The sequence below is a fragment of the Vidua chalybeata genome, chromosome 11 (assembly GCF_026979565.1).
Source record: "Vidua chalybeata isolate OUT-0048 chromosome 11, bVidCha1 merged haplotype, whole genome shotgun sequence".
In the NCBI taxonomy this organism is placed as follows: domain Eukaryota; kingdom Metazoa; phylum Chordata; class Aves; order Passeriformes; family Viduidae; genus Vidua; species Vidua chalybeata.
In genome coordinates this window covers 4,886,414-4,906,306 of record NC_071540.1, presented here as the reverse complement: position 1 = coordinate 4,906,306, position 19,893 = coordinate 4,886,414, and the positions used below count along the sequence as shown (strand labels likewise).

At 47.1% G+C, this 19,893-nt stretch overlaps 3 protein-coding genes across 5 annotated transcripts in view; 1 reads left to right on the top strand and 2 right to left on the bottom strand.

Moving 5' to 3' along the window:
* The first annotated feature begins 2,452 nt into the window (after positions 1-2,452).
* LOC128793717 (synaptic vesicle membrane protein VAT-1 homolog-like) lies at positions 2,453-7,006 on the top strand. Its single transcript, XM_053953092.1, has 2 exons — positions 2,453-2,732; positions 6,923-7,006. The coding sequence occupies exons 1-2, from the start codon at positions 2,503-2,505 to the stop codon at positions 6,924-6,926; spliced, it is 234 nt and encodes a 77-aa protein (XP_053809067.1). The 5' UTR covers positions 2,453-2,502; the 3' UTR covers positions 6,927-7,006.
* LOC128793716 (peroxisomal coenzyme A diphosphatase NUDT7-like) lies at positions 4,437-15,481 on the bottom strand. 3 transcript variants are annotated; one of them, XR_008432872.1, is made up of 5 exons: positions 15,076-15,319; positions 13,624-13,782; positions 11,298-11,726; positions 6,365-6,506; positions 4,437-4,510 (listed from the first exon to the last, which is right to left on the bottom strand). XR_008432872.1 is itself a non-coding variant. In XM_053953090.1 (4 exons), the coding sequence occupies exons 1-3, from the start codon at positions 15,217-15,219 to the stop codon at positions 11,343-11,345; spliced, it is 687 nt and encodes a 228-aa protein (XP_053809065.1). In that variant the 5' UTR covers positions 15,220-15,319; the 3' UTR covers positions 6,047-6,506; positions 11,298-11,342. The 3 variants fall into 3 exon arrangements, 2 of the variants coding, with proteins under 2 accessions (XP_053809065.1, XP_053809066.1); XM_053953090.1 differs by lacking the exon at positions 4,437-4,510 and having other exon boundaries at positions 6,047-6,506; XM_053953091.1 differs by lacking the exons at positions 4,437-4,510; positions 6,365-6,506 and having other exon boundaries at positions 10,885-11,726; positions 15,076-15,481.
* A 2,017-nt stretch (positions 15,482-17,498) lies between these two features.
* Positions 17,499-19,893, bottom strand: part of LOC128793714 (hydrocephalus-inducing protein-like) — a 29,909-nt gene continuing 27,514 nt past the window's right edge. The window contains exons 16-18 of the mRNA XM_053953089.1: positions 19,547-19,683; positions 18,596-18,811; positions 17,499-17,809 (exon numbers count right to left, since the gene is read on the bottom strand). Of these exons, the coding sequence (XP_053809064.1) occupies positions 17,796-17,809; positions 18,596-18,811; positions 19,547-19,683 (367 nt within the window). The 3' untranslated portion in view covers positions 17,499-17,795. The remainder of the gene's footprint in view (positions 17,810-18,595; positions 18,812-19,546; positions 19,684-19,893) is intronic.

The following is a 19,893-nucleotide window of genomic DNA, read 5'->3' as shown; positions in this document are numbered from 1 at the left end:
TTCAACATTTTGACTTGCAAACAGTACACAGTTAAGGTATTTAGGATAAATTACTTTTGGTTCAGGACCAAGGGGTAATAGAGATAGCTTTAAATCAGTATGGGGAGGCTTAATCAGAAGACTCACAAACCATTGCAAAACAAATGCAGTTTGAAGGCCCAGATTCACTTCTCTGGCTCTTGCAGACTGCTGGAGTGATGCGAGTGAGCTATCCCCTAGTCTCTTCATCATTCTGGATGTCACTTAGTTGCCATATGTTATCTGCTTTACTTGCCCCAGTCACTCTCTGCTTCACCATTCATTTGAGTCAGAACTGTAACAAGATGCCGGCAGAGTGAATCTTTTGGAGACAAGTGCATGTTATTCTTTATTCAGCTGCTGCCTGCCTGGTCATGCATTCAAATGGCCAGATCTAAAGTGACAAAACCTTGTATTCCCCATTACAGCACTGAATTAGCCAAGTGCAGGGAACAGGGAAGGGATATTCATGATATTACCACGGGAGCAAGGGAGAAAAAAGCTTCCTGATCTTTAAAACAGTTGGATCTTTCGACATACTGATACTTGGACAGAAGTGAATGGCATTGCTTTAATATGTCACACATAAAATTCTTGATGGTGCTAATGAGCTGGTTCTGAGTCTTTGTCAAAACATATCTTAAGGACAACTTAAGTGGTTTTTGAGGCATCAGACTTCACTTTTGAAAACATCTGCTTGAACTTCTTGAGGTAATGGACTTATTGAAGCTTCCCCGAGGTTAGTACTATTTCTCATTTTCTCCTAACAAGTATTTATTTACTGCTTCATTTATGGCAGGCTTAGATGACAAATTCTCAGAAATGGCCTTTTAAAAATACGTTATCTAAAAGTTTTCACAGACTACAGAGGAAAAAAAAAAATTGCAAAGGAATAGGAAAATTCTCACCATTCTTCCGCTATCTCACTTTGTTACTTAAGGAAAATGTTTTACCCCAATATGTGTTATAGCTAAGATCCTTCCAACAGTTTTGGCTTCCTTCAAATACTTGAACACAGAATACATGACTCAAGATTAAATAAATGCACATTGTGAAATTAAGGGGTACTGATGAACTCTGACCGCTACAACTCCACAGCCTAAAGAGAGGGTGGTCATAATCCCCAACAGATGACAGAGAGGTCCTGAAGCTTCTTAGGATCTCAGTTGCCACCGGCAGGTGTGGTTTGATGGAAGAACTGTACCCACAGGGAGGTCTGCAGGATCACTCGCTACACACACAGCATGCTGCAGTGAAATTTGGAACTCCATAAATACATGCATCATTTTAGGCTGATTTACTCAAACCGTGGGGCCATCCACAAATTGGTACAGGGATCTAATACTGACATCATGGAACCACAACTAGTGATCCCCCCAAAATCCACGCTCGGCTGCCCCAGGGGAGGCTGCAGGCACTGCCCCTCATTAACACAGGGCTAAGTGGCTGATGTCCAAGCCTCTTTAGGGACCCAAACCAAGACAGTCCCAGGGAGCTCTGGTGGATGGGTGTCTTGCAGGACACCCTGTGCTCATATTAAAGGATTTAGCTCCCCACAGGAGCCAACAAAGACCAGCATTGATCACCAGCTAAAGAGCTGTTGTATAAAGGCTTAAAAGTGCTCTACAGCAGAGTCTCAAGCTTGTGTTTCTTGCTGCAAAGGTGTGTGTCAGTCGTGAGGCAGCTGCCCGCCTGCATGGTTCTTCTGACGCTAAGAGTGCTCACTGAGCTGGGCCCAAGAAGAGCTTCAGGACAAGGAACAGGGAAGGTGTGACTCTGCACACTGGGCTCCCCAGCGAGGATCAAGACCCGGGCATCTCGAGTGAAGATTTAATCCACAGTGCCACGAGCTCTGGGGCACAGAGGGTGGCTGGTCCAATCAGACAGCCTGGCCTCACACTCAGCTCAGCGGGCTTTGGGCTCTGCGCTGGCCTAAGGTGACTGTTCAGCCTGGAGAAGAGACTCAGTCAGGGGTGATCTTATCCCTCTCTACAACTACCTGGAAGGAGGGCGGAGCCAGGTGGGGATCGGGCTGTTCTCCCAGGTAACAAGTGACAGGACTTACTAAAGCTGTACCAGGGGAAGTTGAGGCTGGACATCGGGAAGAATTTCTTCACAGAAAGACGATTAGACATTGCAATGGGCTGACCGGGGAGGTCGTGGAGTCCCCACCCCTGGAGGTGTCGAAGGACTGGACGTGGCTCTCAGCGCCATGGTCTGGGTGACCAGGTGGATACGGGTTACAGAGTTGGACTGTGTGATCTCAGAGATCCTTTCAACCGGCCTGGTTCTGTGATTCCGTGCCGGGGGCTGCTGCGGGCGCTGCCCGGGCCGGCGGGCGCGGGCGGCGCGGGGGCGGCGCGGGGCGGAGGGCGCTGCGCAGCCGGTGCAGTGCGGCGGGCGGGCCCCGGCGGCTCCGCGGCCATTCCACACGGCGGCACCGGCCTCGCACGGCGGCGCCGCGGGAGCCGCCGCAGCCCCGCCATGGCCAAGGAGGGAGCGCAGCGAGCCGAGGAGACGGAGCAGATGATCGACAAGGAGGGCGGCAGGGAGGCGGCCGAGGGCGGCGCGGGCGGCAGCCTGCGCGCCGGGGACGCCAAGGAGATGCGAGCCGTGGTGCTCTCCGCCTTCGGGGGGCTCAACAAGCTCCGCGTGTCCAAGAAAGCCATGCCGGAGCCGCAGGAGGGCGAGCTGAAGATCCGCGTCAAAGCCTGGTCCAGTATCGCCCCTCGCCCTCTCCTTCCCCCGGGGGCGCGGGCGGGTGCGGGGTGCCCGCGCTGCCACCCCGGGCATCCCTGCGCTCGGAGCGCGCCGTACGAGCCCCGCAGCCCCCGGCTCTGGCGCCGATTTCCCTCACCTGTGGCTTCCCCGCGGGGGAGCCCCGCTCCCGGCAGCCGCCGCCCCGTCCCTTCCCCGGCGGCGCCGGGACCGCCGGCTCAGCGCTGAGCTCCGGGCTCCCGGTCCGGGGCGGGCAGCGGGGTTTGTGTGCGCTCGGCAGCAGGTGCAAAGGGAAGAAGATTGTCAGTGGTATTTCACGCTACCAGCTAGGAGAAAAGGGGGGGAAAGCCTGGCCAAGTGCCTTCGGGGTTTGGGTTTCTCTGAGAAATGTGGATGCCAGATTGTGCGTGTTGCTCAGCACCTCTTTCCCTTCTGACACACTGGCTGTTGTTTTTCTTCCGGGAATCACTTACTTAAGTCAGCATCCTTTTTCATCGGAGCTGCTGTGGCAGCGTGGCCAGACCTTGAGATAATTTCCCAGTGTTAGTCCCTGTGTCCAGGAGACAAATGGCTACGGTCTGGCAGCATCCTGAAACGAGCTTTCCTAGATGGCTTTTTTTTTTTTTTTTTTTTTTTTTTGGACAATCAGAGCAGACTGTTCTTTCTAGATTGCTGGTTCTTAGTGCACATGTTCCTTTGTGAAAATAGGATTAATTTTTTTGAGTGACAGAAGCCACATTAGGATCTTACTACACAAGTTGATGTTTACCAAAGAGTGAATTAATTTTGCCTAGGCAAGGATTTATCTTCTGTTGTCCTTTTCTGCTATGTGAAAACATGGTGCTTCTGGAAGATAAATTCCAAGGTGAAGGCCAAGTTGTTTACTTTAGAAGGAACTTGTGTTTAAAATGTTACCGGTAAGGGGGAGTGAGCTTGTTTTGAATCATGTATCAGTGGATCTGCTTCAGATTTGGAATATCCTGGTAGGTTAATGTAGCTGAGTGTCTTGATCTGTTCAGATGCTGTACTTTCCATCCTGTTCTTAATGGGGCTCATAAAGTTTGTGACCATTGTGAGTATTCCCCCTACCAAGGTGTTGCCTATGAAAAATAGTGATGTCCATTAATCTGCATGAGTACTAGTTAATAATGGACTGGGATTTTTTGCATTCACATTTGGTACTGGGGATTTTTTTCTTTTTACTAGCCACAATGGGAAATGCAAGAAATTCTGTGCTAAGTGAATAGAACTAATGGTTCTGTTACCTGAGTGGTTTTTCTTCAGCCATTGAGTTAACAAAAGTTAACATGCAAAACTAAAAATGTTATTAGCACATGGATATATTCCTCTAAATGTGTCAGGGGTTTACAGCATTTTCCCGTACCTGTCTGAATTCCACTTTCATGAAACCAGTATCTGTGTATGTATCACAAATAGCAAGCTACCTACACAAGAACACCTGGCTGTAAAATAGAATTGTGCAGGCATAGCTGCAGCTGCTCTCCAGGGCTGCAGTGTCTGTAGAGCTGTGTGAGTTGCACACGTGCTGTTTGACACCAGAAGACCGGCTCAGCTGCTCCACAGGTAACTGCCAGGTTGCACGATGCCCCGTGTGTCTTGGGAGCTTCCCTTCATGCTGGAGAAGCCTGCAGGCTGGAGAGCATCTGCTTGTCATTCCTGACTGGAAATGGCCACAGGGCTGAAATGTCACCAGGTCACCAAACTGTTCTTCCAGGCAAGGCAAAATCAATTTGCTGATCCTCTTGACCCAAGCCTGTAAATGCAGAGGATTGATTGGGATGATGATGGACATGGGAGACCGAGTGAGAAAGGGGTGGGCTTTGCCCAGGGCACATGTTGATGTGGGCAGTGCTGAACACATGCAAGATGGGTTGTTCCAGTCATCAATACTTCTTACAAAACGCGTATTCTGTTGAATCAGTTTTGTAGTTGATGACCAGTAGAGATGATGATGATGATGATGATTATGATTATTATTAGACTCAACAAATTGATGGAGGAAAGTAAGTTTTATTTGAAGAAGGATATGCACATGCTTGATAGATAGTATATGCCCATAGAAGAGCAAGTTCTGTGTGGTCTCTGAATTCCCCGTGGGTAAAACCAATTGAATCACATGTTTAGACCCCCTTAAGTTGTATGTATACACTGTGTAGTATGGTTCTAGAATTGGAGGAGATGGAGGAGATGTTGCTATTAGTACTAAGCCAAATGAATAATTCTTTTGAAGGTCTGGAATATCAGTGATCCAATTGAAAATGTGTCAGCTGAGATGAGTCATGTGTTAGGCTTATTCAGTGACTAAGAAATGGAACAGCCATCGATGACCAAGATGAGTCACAGCTTGTGCATATTTCTTGAAATAATTTTTGATTGATAATGATGAAGCAGTTGAAACTCCTGTGTTTGTTTGTATTGTAATTTGCAGGCAGCAGAATGTTGGGATACAGACTGTTTAAAAGATGAGACAAGTAGCTGGAGTGAATGGAAGCCATATTTCAGATAGGTTGTGTGAATAAGCAATAGTGTCCTATAATTACCTCCCTCTGTTGTTCTTTTTTCTCTTATAATTATTTCTTCCTTGTGCTGCTGTACATGTGCATTATGAGGAATGAGGCAGAAGTGACCCTTCTGACTCTGTGACTGTGAGATAAAGGCTCGTTATAAAAATGGAGCAGATAAAAGAAATCCTAACTGTAACAGAGTAGTGGAAGAGAATCAATGTTGCTCCTAAAGGCAGTCTTGTTTATATGGTGTTGGTTTCTGCATAAAAAAACATGAGACCTGATAATTTTAAACCTTTCCCTTATGTATAGATATGGCTGGGTTTGGGGTTTATTTTTGGTTTTTTTTTTTTAATTTTAAGATTGGGCCATTTGCTGGCTGTGGTTAAGAGGAAGGATTTTAAGAATGCAAAACTCAGGGTCCTCTTGTTTGCTCTGTGGCATTTCATTAATTTCAGTAATTAATTTTAGTGGATTTTTACAGTGAGATAAGATCAAAAGCAGCACCTCTTCAAACCAACGTGTCATGGAGTGGTCTTCATGATTTGGGATTTTGCAGTGGAAGGTACTGGGCATCCTTGAGTATGTGGGATGGAACAAGGAGAAACAAATTGACTGTTGCCACACTTAAGAAAAGGGAAATAAAAATGCAGCAAAACTAAACCACAAGTATAGAGAATAATATTCAAGGCCCTCAAAAGGACCTGGTGTAAAGGTAAGAGCATTGCAGACTGAGACAGTCAGATTCAGATTCAAGGATAATTCCATATTTGATAAAGTCAGCCTGCAGTAATGCACAGTTTGTGCAGGTTACAGAGACATCCCTGCTCTGTCACAGGGAGGTTCTTGCAGAACCCCTATGTCAATGTATTTATCTTGGTAATTCATATCCTTCCCTATCTTCATTTGCATCCAGATCTTGATTTAGGATTAAAAACATGCTGTGTACTGTTTGTCACTGGATTGCTTTGCATTTACACTTCTCCCTCTGCATCTGCCCTTACTTAAAGTTCAGGAGTCACTTTCTCTGGCTGCTCACCAGAACAGGCTATCCTGGTTTGCACTAGTACAAGAAATAAATTGTGCTTAATCTCTAAACCTACCACTCTTCATGAGACATATTTTCTTGTGATCCTCTGTGCAGTCAAACTTTTCCTGAGTGTGCTGTTGATTGAATCCCAATGAAAGAGGTGGGTATCTTCAGTGAAGTTACAAAACTTGCCATCCATCTTGGGTATAGGACCTCTTGGGTATTCAAAGGAAAGAAAAAAAAAAAAAAAAAAAAAAAAAAAAGCTGAGTTGACCAGTATACCATAATCATGCTTTCAGATCTACTGATCTTCAAACATGTCACATCAAATCACAGAGAGACTAATGGGACACAGCCATGTGGTTGGAGTATGTGTATTGCACTCTGTATTATTAATTTATTGGTGCTAAGTATTTCAGCAGGTAACTTCCAGGGCTTCCAGAACTGTCCTAGTGCCTAGTGATCACAAATTATTCACCAGTGCTACTTGTTCAGGAAAAGCTTTTCTGAAGCTTTTCTGAACAAGCACATTTCTGATGCTCTCTTGCTGATTTGGTGTGGGGTTTTTTTGTTGTTGTTTTTTTTTTTTTTTTTTTTTTTTTTTTTTTTTTTTTTTTTTTTTGCCTTTCAGCTGATTCCCTCTAAGTTCCAGATTCTCAACATGAAGAAGGAGGCCAGCACTGTGGGGAGTATTCTGCCCAGAATTAGCCCATTTCTAGACATGAGCGAGACTCGTCCGAAGGTAGCCTTTTCCTGCTCTTTTCCTTTCTGTTTGATGTGAAGTTTGAGGAGGGTGTGTGCTTGTGACAGGCTTGCCTCCAGCAAAACACCTCAGTGTCCAGGTCCTGTTGTCATTGTAAACTGCTGGTAGTGGTGGACTGGGAGTCCTGATCTGCACTAAGCCAACACAAACAACCTCTGCTGAAGCTGCTGGGGTGTGCTGGAGTGTAGCTGCCATTGCTAAAAGAGTGGGGGGAAGGCTAGGGACACAAAGGCACAAAATTGCCATTTGCCATTCTCCTGCTGAAGTAGCCACCTCTTACTTTGGTGTGGTCACCATCAGATGCTCGGGGTCATAGGATTCCCTCCAGAGTGGCAGCGTTGGCCTTTGAAGGCCGAGGACCTGCAGTAATTACTGCAGATTGAACAAAACAAATTGCATTCATGCTCTGGGTTGGAACAATGTGTTGGACCCTGCCAGGGTGTTAGATTTTGCAGGCTGCCATATGTAAAGGAGACTCGCCTCCCCTTCCCTCTCATCCTACTTCCTTTTGGTCAGGTCTTCAACCCTGTCCTTCTCCCAGCTCACAGCAACACCCAACAAACCAACCTGAACAAATCCAAACCACAAACAACACATAGAACCAACAAATTCCATTCTTTCACTTAATAACCTTTTGGCCTCAGCCAAATATCACCTCATCTTTCACACCTCTTCTGGTACTGTTCCTTTCTTACTGATGCCTAAGTTCTAGATCAAAAAAAAAAAAATTTGCAGTTGTGTGGGCCTTGGTTTCCCTGTCTCAGAGTAAAGGGCATCCCAAAATTGATTCCCATAGAGTAAATTCTTGGGTTTTACTTACTCCATGAGTGCTCAGTCAGTGCCCCAGTGGACACAGGGCTGTGCTTAAGGAAAGTGCTGCCTGGCACTCTGGAGAAGGAAACCCAGAGAAATACATGCCAGAAGAGCAGCTTGGCTCGAGCCTGCTCTGAGCTGATCAAGCAGCTCTTGCTCAGCTCAGAGCAGAGGTGGGTGAGCCACTGTTACCCCAGTGTGGGCTGGGCAGACGTGCTCACGCAGAGTCTGTACTTCACTGGGATCAGTGTAAGATTGTCCTTCATGAACCTTCCTCCCAGCAGCTGAACCTCTCCCTGCTCTCTCTCGCCTCTCCAGCTGCCACCAGTTGCCCCGAAACAGAGCTTGTTTCGGGTTTCCCCACCAGAGATGGTATTTCAGAACTTCGTCGCCCATGAGGTCTCTGAAATGGCACTGTCCTTCATGAATAAGGACAAGGTAAGTGCCGGCACCTGGAGCTTTAACTCTGTGCTGGAAGAGGAGAGTGCTGTCATTCCCAGAGTGTACAGCAAAGCAAGTTATCTGCTGCAGCACATGCAGAAGAAAATGTCTCAGCACCTTTGTTCTGCAAGATGGTGGAAATCTTCCTGTGCTGGGAATTCTCCCCTGATTTTGGCCATGCGTTGATGGTATCTATCCCAAAGGAGTTTCCTTCTCTTGAAAACTCTGGAGTGATAGGAATGTTGAGGGTTCTTACCTGCTCTCAAGCTTTGCCTTGAGTGTATACCACATCCTGTGTCTCCTTGGTTAATCTTGGTTCCCGGTAGGAATCTCTGTCTCTCTCAGCCTGTTTGGCTCCCTTTGTGCAGCTCACAGTCAAAGCTCAGGGGCTGAGTCTTCTCCACTTTATGCTGGAATCACTTCTCATTAATGGCATGGGCACTGCAGGAAGTGTGCTCTGAAGCAGCCCTGGAATCAGGCTGATGTAGCAGATGCAGTGGGAGGCCTTTAGGTGCCACTTCAGGCTCCTGCTAAACTTCATTCAGCTCTGCTCAGCTTTTCCAAAAGCAACATGGTGCTCTGCTTTCCCTTTGGAGAACCAGAGCACATCCAAAGCCGTGTGCTCCTGGAGGTTTTCGCTTTCACTTGTGATTGTTTTGCAGTTTCCCAAGAGAGTTGAAAAGGAAAAAGCTGAAAAATGTCACCAGTTGTGTTCCACTGTAAAGAGGAAATGGAGACCATTTGAATTTCAGTCAGGGAAACATTTTCTCAAATGAGCCCTGTGCCAAGAGTGGGCTGGTGGGAAGAGACAGGAGGGAGTCAAAATCGCCTGGGTTAGACTTTTGGAGAGCATTTTGGTGCTCAGGGGTTGATATCTGTGTGCTAGAAAATGCATGTTTGCTGTGTCTGTGTGTCCCAGAGGGCAGAACCTGGCCTGCTGGCTGCAGGTAGGAATGCCCAGCAGCCCAGCTTGCCTGCACAGGCAGCAAGAACCCCTGGAGAGCCAAGATTGGCTTTTAATACTGGAACCACACTGCCAGCCAGTGCTGGTCATGTTTCTCCAGGCAGCAAGTGCCTTTGAAGCCCACAGTCGATAGGCACAGCCTGTCTGTGTTTCCATTGCTTTTGGCAAGCTGATTGCTCTCATGGTTTTATGATTCTTCCTTGCTGCTTTACTGCCCATTTAAATTCTCTTTTGCCATCTCCTTGTTTTAGGGATTGTCTTGCTGTGTTCCTTCTTTTGCTTTTCAGGTTTGCTTTTATTCCCAGTAAGGCCACAGTGTTTGGTCTCCTCTCTTGCTGCTCTGCCTGCATGACTCTATCCCCAGAACGTCCCTACCCAAACCTGATCTGCTAGAAGGGAATTTCTTCCTTCCCCCAGGATACTGTGCTGTTTCGCGACTCTGTGGTGGCGGCGAGTTTCCGCGCGGACCGCGCTCGCTCGTCTTGGCAGCGTGCCTTTGTGGCAGCGGCTCTTTCTCCGCACGGCTCCTGGATGCTCCACGGTGACTCTCTGCCTGCTCCGTGACTCTGCGCTGGCCATGGCCCCCCGTTGGTCCCTGTTGCTGCTTCTGTATCTGGCACCGCAGAGCAAGTGGCTCTAAAGGTTCTGCCTCTGGTAAATCCCCATCCTGAGGCCGTTCCCCACTCCGGTGTGGTGCTGGAGTTCTGAGAGCTAGCCTGGGCTCCGGTGGGCTGCGTCACACAAGTGCTTAATACTGAAAAAAAACCCTGTTCTTCATACGTGTGCCTTCTACTTCTCCAAGGAGTTCACGCTAGCCAAAAAATCAAGTCTTTTTTTTTTTTTTTTAACTTAAAAAGTCAACTGGTATCAAACATAATGAGTGCATAATATTCAATGTTAATAGATATTAACAACATTAGCCGAAAAAGTTAATGTAGGAATGGGAAAGGTTCGATGGCAGTTACTGCATGTGCACAGGAACTGCCATCAGCTTTTCTTTATCACACTTACATCTGTTAGTGACTGCAGCAGGGGCAGCACAAGTGCCAACAGCCACAGGAACATCTGAGGGTTTGCTTCATCTTCCTGGAGCCTTGCACTCGGGCCCAAGATTCCGACAGACACCGAATGCTTCAGCTCTCCTGGGGATTCAGATCAGCTGTTCAGGCCTGGAGACACCTGGAGCTGTGCAGCAGATCTCGAATCTACAATTCAACTAAATCACTTGAGCTTTTACAGACATCACCATTTGCAGTAAGGTCCTGAGCACTGTGAATGAGCTGCTAGTTCAGCAGCAAAGAGGGAACAAGGATTTCCAGCACAAGGAGCACCACGTGTCTGACACTGCCAGGGTGCCTGGTCAACTACACATAAGCATTTCTGGCCTCGTGAATCCTCACCTCCACTTTTCTGTCCTGGAGTAGACTCCTGCCAGCAGCTGAGTGAGGTTTGATAACAAGACAGTGAGGGACAAACTTCAGTCCTGTTGCCTGTATCCTAAGTTTTCCATAGCCTACAGAATTGCCTTGTGAGTAATGTTAAATTAACCACGATTAATTGCAATTTTAATCCGCCCTCTTCCATCCACAAGCCCAAGCAAAACAAAACAAGATTGTGAAATCACCTGAAACTATTTGTATTTTTCTTGTGCATTCTGTAAGTGCTTAATGATACCACACAAGACTGTATGGATCACATTGTCCATGTATGGCACGTGCAAGAGGTAGCCAGATCCCCAGAAGGTTTCATAGGTTAACTGAAACAGGAATTACATCAAATAGTATTATCTCATTACAGACAAGGCAAACCACAGAAACACACAGAACAAAGGCACTGAAACTGAGAAGGAACTGAAACAGACCTTTTCAAAGTCTGTTTCACAAAAAATACTATGTGCTTCTCAGAACTCTTAAAAGAGATTAAAAATGGTATTAATCCAGTTAGGGATTGTCAACCTGAAGTTCCCAATTCAGAAGAAATTCAAGTGTAGCTTTCAAAAAATAGGTAAAAAGGAAATAAACAAACCTCCTTTTTCCTCTTTCAAAATAAATTAATGGCCGGACCAAGTTGTCACAGATTACTCTTCTTTCTTTCATGTACGGATGCATACAAATTAATGAAGTAATTCTCAGAGGATGAAATTAAGTTGTCAAGATCATAATCCACTTCAAAGGTAGGTCTCTCTCCAAAAATTACAAGAGCAAGAAATACAGCAAAGTGGGCAGTCAGTCCCCATATCTTGAATGACTTTCTGTGTTCCTGGTCATCGTATGTAAAGCAGTGTATGCGAGTTAAGTAACCTGAGGAGGTTTTATAAGAGAAGGTCTTGTAATTTAAGGGCTTGACAAAGTACTCCAAAGGCACAACAAAAACCTCGCTCACTTCATCTGGATTAGGAGTGACCTGGAATGTATCCTCCACAAATCCTACAACGGGTGTCACCAGGTTATTCATCTAAAAAGAGAGAAACAAACCCCAATAAATAAGTAAATTTTAAAAAATCAACAAAACCCTCAAACACTTATGTTTGTACCACGTAAAAATCTTCGTTACTTAAAAAAAACATTTCATTGTTACAAAATGGGTACAAGACGCCTATCAACTATTTTTAACTGCAATGCAATTTAGTCCCCATAATGGCAAGCTATTTAATTTGACTTGGAGAATTTGAAATCATATTTTTGTATTTGTCAAAAATGCTTTTACAGATAATCTGTTCATCCTGTATAATCATATAGCAGTTAAAAAGGCTTGCGACTTTGCTACAGAAGTAAAAAAGCATGCATGCTTTCTCATTTACATTTTTAAATTCTGATTTTAATCCAGATTTTCCCTATCCTTCATACATATTTCTGTATTGTTTTCCTGGGATACAGGAATTTACCAGAATATGGGAATATTTTTCTATAGGTACAGAAATATTATTGCAATATATTTAGCCATAAAATATAACACTTCTTGAAAAACCTTATTTATGGACATTTACCATTTCTTGAAACACCTTATTTATGGACATTTTCATTCTAAATGTAATCCCTACTTCCATGGCAAGACAAAATCACTGAATTCATACTTTGCATCAACGGAACACCAAAACTCTTTCGGATACATTGCTAGTTCTATTTATTCACACTAACAAAGATCACTGTCTTGTAGAAAGGAGGAAGAGCAAAACAGTGTTTGTGGTATTTGATTCAAGTCTGGAAAGACCCAGTCCAAGTCAGAAGCACCTGGAATGTATATATTGAGGAGAAAAAATATCATCTGACATGTACAATATTCATGGTCCAAAACCCACACCATCTCTCCTACTGACTGAAGTAATTGGCTGGAAGAAAGGGAAAATTTACACACTACCTCTGAACTAAGTGGCTTTAAGGTTATCTGTAGAGAAATTATAATTTAAGTAGTTAAATAAAGTTTTTTTCAATACAATTTCAAAAGTAGTTCTTTCCTTTTTTAATCGGGAGAGCATATTGCTAACAGATAGACGAACAGGAGGCATAGTAATAAACTGTTACCTGGTGAACAGAAATAGTCTTCAGAAACAGCAATTCCTCTGTTCTATGGGCAAACCGATCCCATGTAATACTGAACACTGTTACAGAAATTGAGAACCTGTGAATTGACAAATGGTGACCTACACTCCAAAGACACCTCTGGGAGTCTCCCTGCTAGTGGAAGATGATGCACACGATCCTGGTGCACATCCTCTCTGGTGCTCCCTCTCTGTGTGCACTGCCCTGGAGTCAGCGGAAAATGAACAAGACACCTGTGAGGCTACAGCAGCCTGCTGCAACCCTGCCTGGGTGAGTGATCTCTGCACAGCTCCAGGGATGGAGATTATACAGCCTGTCAGGAGCATCTGCTCCAGTTTTGGGCAGACCTCATGGTGAAGAGGATTTTTTTCTTGCATCTTATCAAAACGTCCATGCTGCTGCTGTGTCCACTGCCTCAAGAAGAGTTCTGGTATTGTTCTCTCTCTGATGCCCCAGGAGAAGGAAGCAGCCAAAACCCCTGGTAGCTTTCAAGCTGAGCAAGCCCACCTCTCTCAGCCTGTCTGCTCATCACCCACTGGCTGTAGCCCCGTGACTGTGCTCCTGGCTCTCTGCTAAACTCTCACCAGGGCAGCGGTGTCTGTCTGGTACTCCAGAGTCACTGACTGGTGCCCCAGAGCTGGTCTCACAAATACTAAACACTGAGCAAGAGCCCTTTCCCTGGGCTCTGCTGGACACATGGGCTGTGCACATGAAGAAGCAGTGCCTCTTAAAGTTACAAGTTTGAAAAGGTCACTGCCAACCACACAAAAGAAAAGCACCCACACTTACTCTGTATTGATATGCTGACTTACTTTATCAATTCCAGGCATCAGCCTACAGATGACTTCCACCTTCTCTGGCTGAAGACCCACTTCTTCTTTAGCTTCTCGGAGAGCAGTGTCAATGTCATCTTTATCAGTGGCTTCCCTTTTACCTCCTGGAAAACACACTTCCCCTGGTGATCTTCTCAGCTAGAATGTAAAGGAGTGCTACTGTTAAATAGAACAAGGTTTATGTTTCTTATTGGATCCACACAGATGCATGTTGCATTGCAGCATCCCTTTATGTTCATCTTTCCAGTCAAAGAAGCTGGAAATGGTGGTTAAGGTGTCTGCAGAGCAGAAGAAACGTGCCTTAGCAAGAGAAGCTACCTAAGAAAATGCTGAGGCTATCCCCTGCTAATCCATAAACCCTTGCTATAAGAAATACACTGCACCCGTACAGCGTTGTGTAACTGTGGAACTTCTGCTTTAGTAGGTCAGAGTTTACATTTTGCATTATCTTGTTTGCATAAATGACTGACAGGTGAATCCAGACAGACAACTTATAGAGCAAGATTAAAATACTCTAAGAGCAAAAACTTCTGAAAGACACAATTAAATAATGTACCTGTGAGAGAGGAAATAACATTTTGCTTCAGCCCAAAAAGGCTATGCAGCAAAAGAATGAAAATGGTTGGTTCTGTTTCCTATTTGTTATCTATAGTTAGGATGTGTTTTGTTTAATTGGTTGGGTGTTGTTGAGAACCGGGAGAGGGGCGGGGTTGAAGACATGACCAAAACAGGAAGAAGGATGAGAAGGGAAGGGACAGAAGAGTTGGCATTACAAATTAAGTTCCTTAGATATTGCTTCGAAGTCTGTGTCCACTCTTAACTGTATCAGAAAGTGAGTTATTTCTCACTAAGATATTTAAAGATATTTAAAGATATCTTTAAGCTTTAAGTACATTCCAGTAGTAGGCTTGTGCATCAAGGATCAATAAAAAACACATTTATAATCAATGTATCAGCTATGTAACTGGGATTATTTGTCTTTTAAGCAAGACCCAGCAACAGAAAAAAGTAATTCCTGAATACAGGCAGTTGATGTGCACAGGGATGGAAAACGGGAGTTGTAAAAGAAAACAAAATGCTAGAGAAAGAGTTCTGGGAGCCTTGAGTTTTTGCCTTTTATGTATTAAAGGGCGAAAATAGTATTATTAACTGCAGATGGAAAAACCTCAGTTAATAAAGCTGCACTGCATGGTCAGTTTCCTAACTTAAGTAAGCAGATAATTAAGTAAGCAATCATTGCCGACCGTGGCAATTATTATTTCCTGTCACGGGTTTCCGGGATGCCGGCAAGTTCCTGGCACGCAGACACCAGAATCACAGGAGTGTGAAAACAGCTGGCTGTGCCCTTGGGAAGAAGGGGCGGGACTGGGGGTCCGGCGCACAGCGATGGTTCCCCGGGAAGGATCGCGCCCCTCGGAGCCCCCCCGGTACCTGCATGGAGCGGACGGTGAGCAGCAGGTGCAGCCGCCCCCCTCGCACCACGAGCGGCAGCAGCACGGCGGCTCTGGGCAGCGGCAAGCGGGAGAACTTGTCCCCGACATCGAACTCCCTCAGGCGGCGCCGGGCCTTCTCCATGACCCCCTGCCTAGGAGCGGGCAGAGCGGAGCACCGGCACCCTCCGGCCGTGCCCCCCTCACCTCCCGGGCAGGGACAGGGACCGGGGCCCGGCTCCTCTTCCAGCTCTGCCGCCACCTCCGGCGCCGCCCCGGCTCCGCCAGTCAGCGCTCGGTCGTTCCCTGCCCCGCTCCGGGCGTGTCCCTGGCCCGGAGCCGCGGCGCCGCTCGCTCCCTGCCCGACGCGGGGCCCCGCTGCCCCAGACGTGCAGCGGCTCCCTCGATTCCGTCCAGTACCGCCTCAACTCCGCGACCGGAGCAGCTCGCAGTGGGGGAAGGACCGTGAAAGTGCTGCATCCGTGCCCAGTCACAGAACCATAGAACAGGGAAGGACCTCAAAGATCACCTTATTCCTCCTCCATGGTGCTAGAAATGCACTAACTTTTAGATACAATTCAGTGGGGGCAAATCGTTGAAGCAAAGGAAAACTCTATTAGTAACGACTCAGCTGAGCCAGGTGTGTGCCTCCCTTGCCCTAGAAACCAACACACCCACCCACCACCTTTTTTTTATATGGCTTTTTTTATACCTTTTCCTGGCCAAGGCAGTCCCTGTTCCCTTTCCCATTGGATGGGTATTCGGGAACTTCCATTCTCTCCCAGCTGCCAACTTTTCACAGAATCACAGAATGAATTAGGTTGGAAAAGACCTTTAAGATCATCTAGTCCAACCTATGACCGGCACCTCCTTGTTATAAATAGAGGCGAATAATTTGTTCAGCCTTTCAAGAGTCAATCAGAAATTTATTGATTACAGCAAGCGATGGCAAGCAAACAGCGCTGGGTGCAGCCGGGGAGTCCCCGCTCCGCCTATGGCCCACACACCGTTTCCCCCTTCCCACAGTCTTTTTATACTCTTTTTCTCTGGGGCCGCGGTATCTCTGGGTGTACTCTGCGCTTGCGCCCTCTGTTGCTAGGGGGTCGTCTTCTACTCTCTGGTGGTCGTTTGACAAAGGCTCCTCTCTTCTTCCTTGGTGAAAGTCCATGGCCCTGTAATGGTCTTTTCCATATGCACCAGCTTAAGTAATCAACATACTAGCTAGTTTCTGTCTGGCGGTTTTCTGTTATCTACACAAGGCTTCTCCTTTGATTCTCTGTTATCTACACAAGGCTTCTTCTTTCTGTCTTGATGAACAAAGAGTCTTCTCTAACTTATCACATCCTCATCAAGTAAACCATGGCACTTGAGTGCCTCGTCCAGTCTTTTTTTAAACATGTCCAGGGTTGGTGACTCCACCACCTCCCTGGGCAGAAGATCCCAGCATGCAATTACTCTTGCAGTGAAGAATTTTTTTCTAACATCTAACCTAAACTTCCTCTGGCACAGCTTAAGACTGTGTCCTCTTGTTCTGTCACTTGTTGCCTGGAGAAAGAGACCAACCCCCACCTGACTACAGCCACCTTTCAGGGAGTTGTAGAGTGATAAGGTCACCTCTGAGTCTCCTTTTCTCCAGGCTGAACACCCCCAGCTCCCTCAGCTGTTCTCACAGGGTTTGTGTTCCAAGCCCCTCACCAGCCTTGTTGCCTCCTCTGGACATGTTCAAGCATCTCAATGTCCTTCCCAAACTGAGGGGCCCAGAACTGGACATGGCACTCAAGGTGTGGCCTCACCAGTGTCAAGTACAGGGGGAGAATGACCTCCCTGCTCCTGCTGGCCACACCATTCCTGATCCAGGCCAAGAGCCATTGGCCTTCTTGGCCACCAGGGCACACTGCTGGCTCATGTCCAGCTGGCTGTTGACCAGTGCCCCCAGGTCCCTTTCTGTCTGGGCACTGTCCCCCGTCTGTAGCGCTGCAGGGGTTGCTGTGGCAAACGTGCAGGACTTGGCACTTGGACTTGTTAAACTTTATGTTGTTGGACTCAGCCCATCTATCCAGCCTGTCCAGGTCCCTCTGCAGAGCCCTCCTACCCTTCACCAGGTTGACACATGCTCCCACCTTGGTGTCATCTGCAAATTTACGGTCTCCCCTCTCATCCTACTCCTTTTTTAGTCAGGTCTTCAACCCCACCCCTCTCCCAGCTCACAGCAACACTCAAAACCAACCAGAACAAATCCAAACAACACCACATAGAACCAACACCTTTCATTCTTTAACCTAATAACCTTTTGGCTTCAGCAAAATACCACCTCATCTCTCACAATCCACCCTTTCCTTTTATATCCTCTTTTTGCTGAAGCCCTTGATTTAATTACCCTGGCTGGTCAGCACAAACCGGTTCCTTTTGTGAAGTAATTATAAATAAGATTAATCAGTTTTTTATTAGGTCGGTGTTAAATTAACTAAGAATTAACAATTAACTAAGAAGTAATTAATTAACTTAGGGCAGGAGACCATCAGCAGCAGAAGAGACGATGTTGCCGGCTCCTGCCGGATGCTCCAGCTGACACAGATGCTGTCACTCAGGTGGTAGTTTCCAGTGCACCCGCTTCAGAATCCTGCTCTGTCTGCCGTAACGCAGAGCGTTTCGGTTTACCAAGACTCTTCTCCTCCCGGGCTCTGCCTTTCAAAATCACCCGCACCCTCTTCTGAGTTGGCTTCAGGTTAGGAATCCTAGGAAGAAGGGGACTGGTATTAGCCTGACGAACATTCCCAGCCAGCCGCTTTTCTGTCTCCTTGCAGAGCACACAGTGTTGCATCCTCTTCCTGTGCAAGCAGTGAGCAGCAGATTGAACAACTGCACTCGCTGCATGGAGGCTGCAGAGGTGCAAGGACAGGAACATGACCAGTTAAGTGCCTGGGGACCAACTACAGCACACGAGGTTCCATGTAGAGAAGCAGGCCTTGCTTGTCCCAAAGGAAGCAGAGCTAGGGACTGGCTGGTCCCCAGATCTCTCGTTCCAGATTTTGCAACCCTCCAGGAGCTTAATGTTTCATACAGTGTCTTTTCCCAGTGTCTCCCTACCAAGGCCAGATGATGATCTTTCCGTGCTCATGTGGGTGGTTCTGCTGCCTTCTCTGGGGCTGCCTGGCTCCAGGCCCACCTCCCCATCCCAGTCAGAGGGACTGATGGGAGGGTGTTAGGGGACGAACCAGGCTGTGCTTGGTGATGCCCAGCAATAGGACGAGAGGCAATGGGCAGAACCTGATCAGGAAATTTCACCTGAACCTGAGGAAGAATTTCTTGCCTGTGCAGGTGCCAGCTTGACCAGAGAGGGTGTGGAGTGTCCCTCACTGGAATCATTCCAGAGCCCTCTGGACACAACCCTGTGCTCTGGGATGACTCCACCTGAGCAGGAAAGTGGGACCAGTTGACCTACTGTGGTCCCTTCCACCCTGTCCCACCCTGTGATTCAGTGATACCCATCAGTAGCATGAGTTGGCAAAGATGTTTCCCACCTGCACAGCACGGTGGCCTTAAAATTCCCCACACACTTTGGGGAGAACTGCGCATGAAAGGTCTGCTTCTGGCCAGGAGCAAGGACGCCACAGGAGGGGTTGATGGAGAACAGTGGCACGTCATGGGTGAAATCTGGGAAGATTTCTGGTTCTCTATCTGCGGCATGCTCCCAGGAGTACTCCAGGGCTTCCTTCCCTGTGTTGTGAATTTTGAAACTGAAAAGCAAAAAGGAGGAATAAAAAAAAAAGTCCAATAAATATAAAGCAAATAGTACAGTAACACTGTCTGAGGGACTTCTGGTACCACTTTCTGCTGAGGAGCATCTTCTTCCCCAGGCAACCCTGCCACGCTCAGACTGCTGTCCTGGGTGGCCCAAAACAGTATTTCCAAGTCTGGATGTTTAAGAGGAAAGGGCCAACATGGTGCCCAGGACACTGAAGCTAAGGGGCTTGCTCTGGACTTTAGGCCTTGGTTTGACTGCAAACTTATTCTTGAGCAGATGAGGACAGGTGACATGCAGTGAAAGCAAACCCATGGTTGTTTTCAGCAGAAAGCTTTGGCAGCATTGAACCTCTCCTGAGCACCATCTCCTGCTTGGCTTTGCGTGCACATAAATGGGCCTGTGCTGCTTTGGGCTGGGGCAGAGTTCTGGGAAGCAGGCACTGGGCCAGCCCTGGGCAAAGGCAGCTCCTGCTCGCAGGGCCCTGCCTGGCCTCCAGCACTCACGTGGCTGTCCTTGTCTGGGAGGGCTGGGTATCCTTGAACTGAACCACCATCGTCTTCAGCTTCAACTGCTTGTGGGCAGCAACGGCACTGAGGTACACCTCGGCCTCCTGGCTGCTCTCCTCCACCACAGAAACCTCAGAAACCTCCCCAGGTTCAGTGGCTTCAGCTAATCTGTCTGAGACACCGCCTTCAAGGCCACAGGAAGTGTCTCCAGCACTGCTTACCTGTGTCCTGCAGGACAGATACAATGACCTGGAAGGACACATAGATCTGCCCAGGGTTGGTGATCTTCAGAGTGTGTGTCTCAGTGTAACCCTTAAGGACAGGGCCCATGTCCAGGACATACTCGAGCAGGTTAACTCTGCAAGGAGGAGTAAGGACAGTCCTTAAACCACAGTCCTTAAGCATGGCTACATGTCCAAGTGGACAGAGGATACAAACGCAGTGACTATTTCTTTATTCACTGCTGTAAAATCTCAGCTCAAGCCCATGAAACCCATGGCCTGACCACCTGGCAATGACTTTGGGAAGTCAGGAGGTGTCACCAAATGACACAAGCAAAAACGACGCA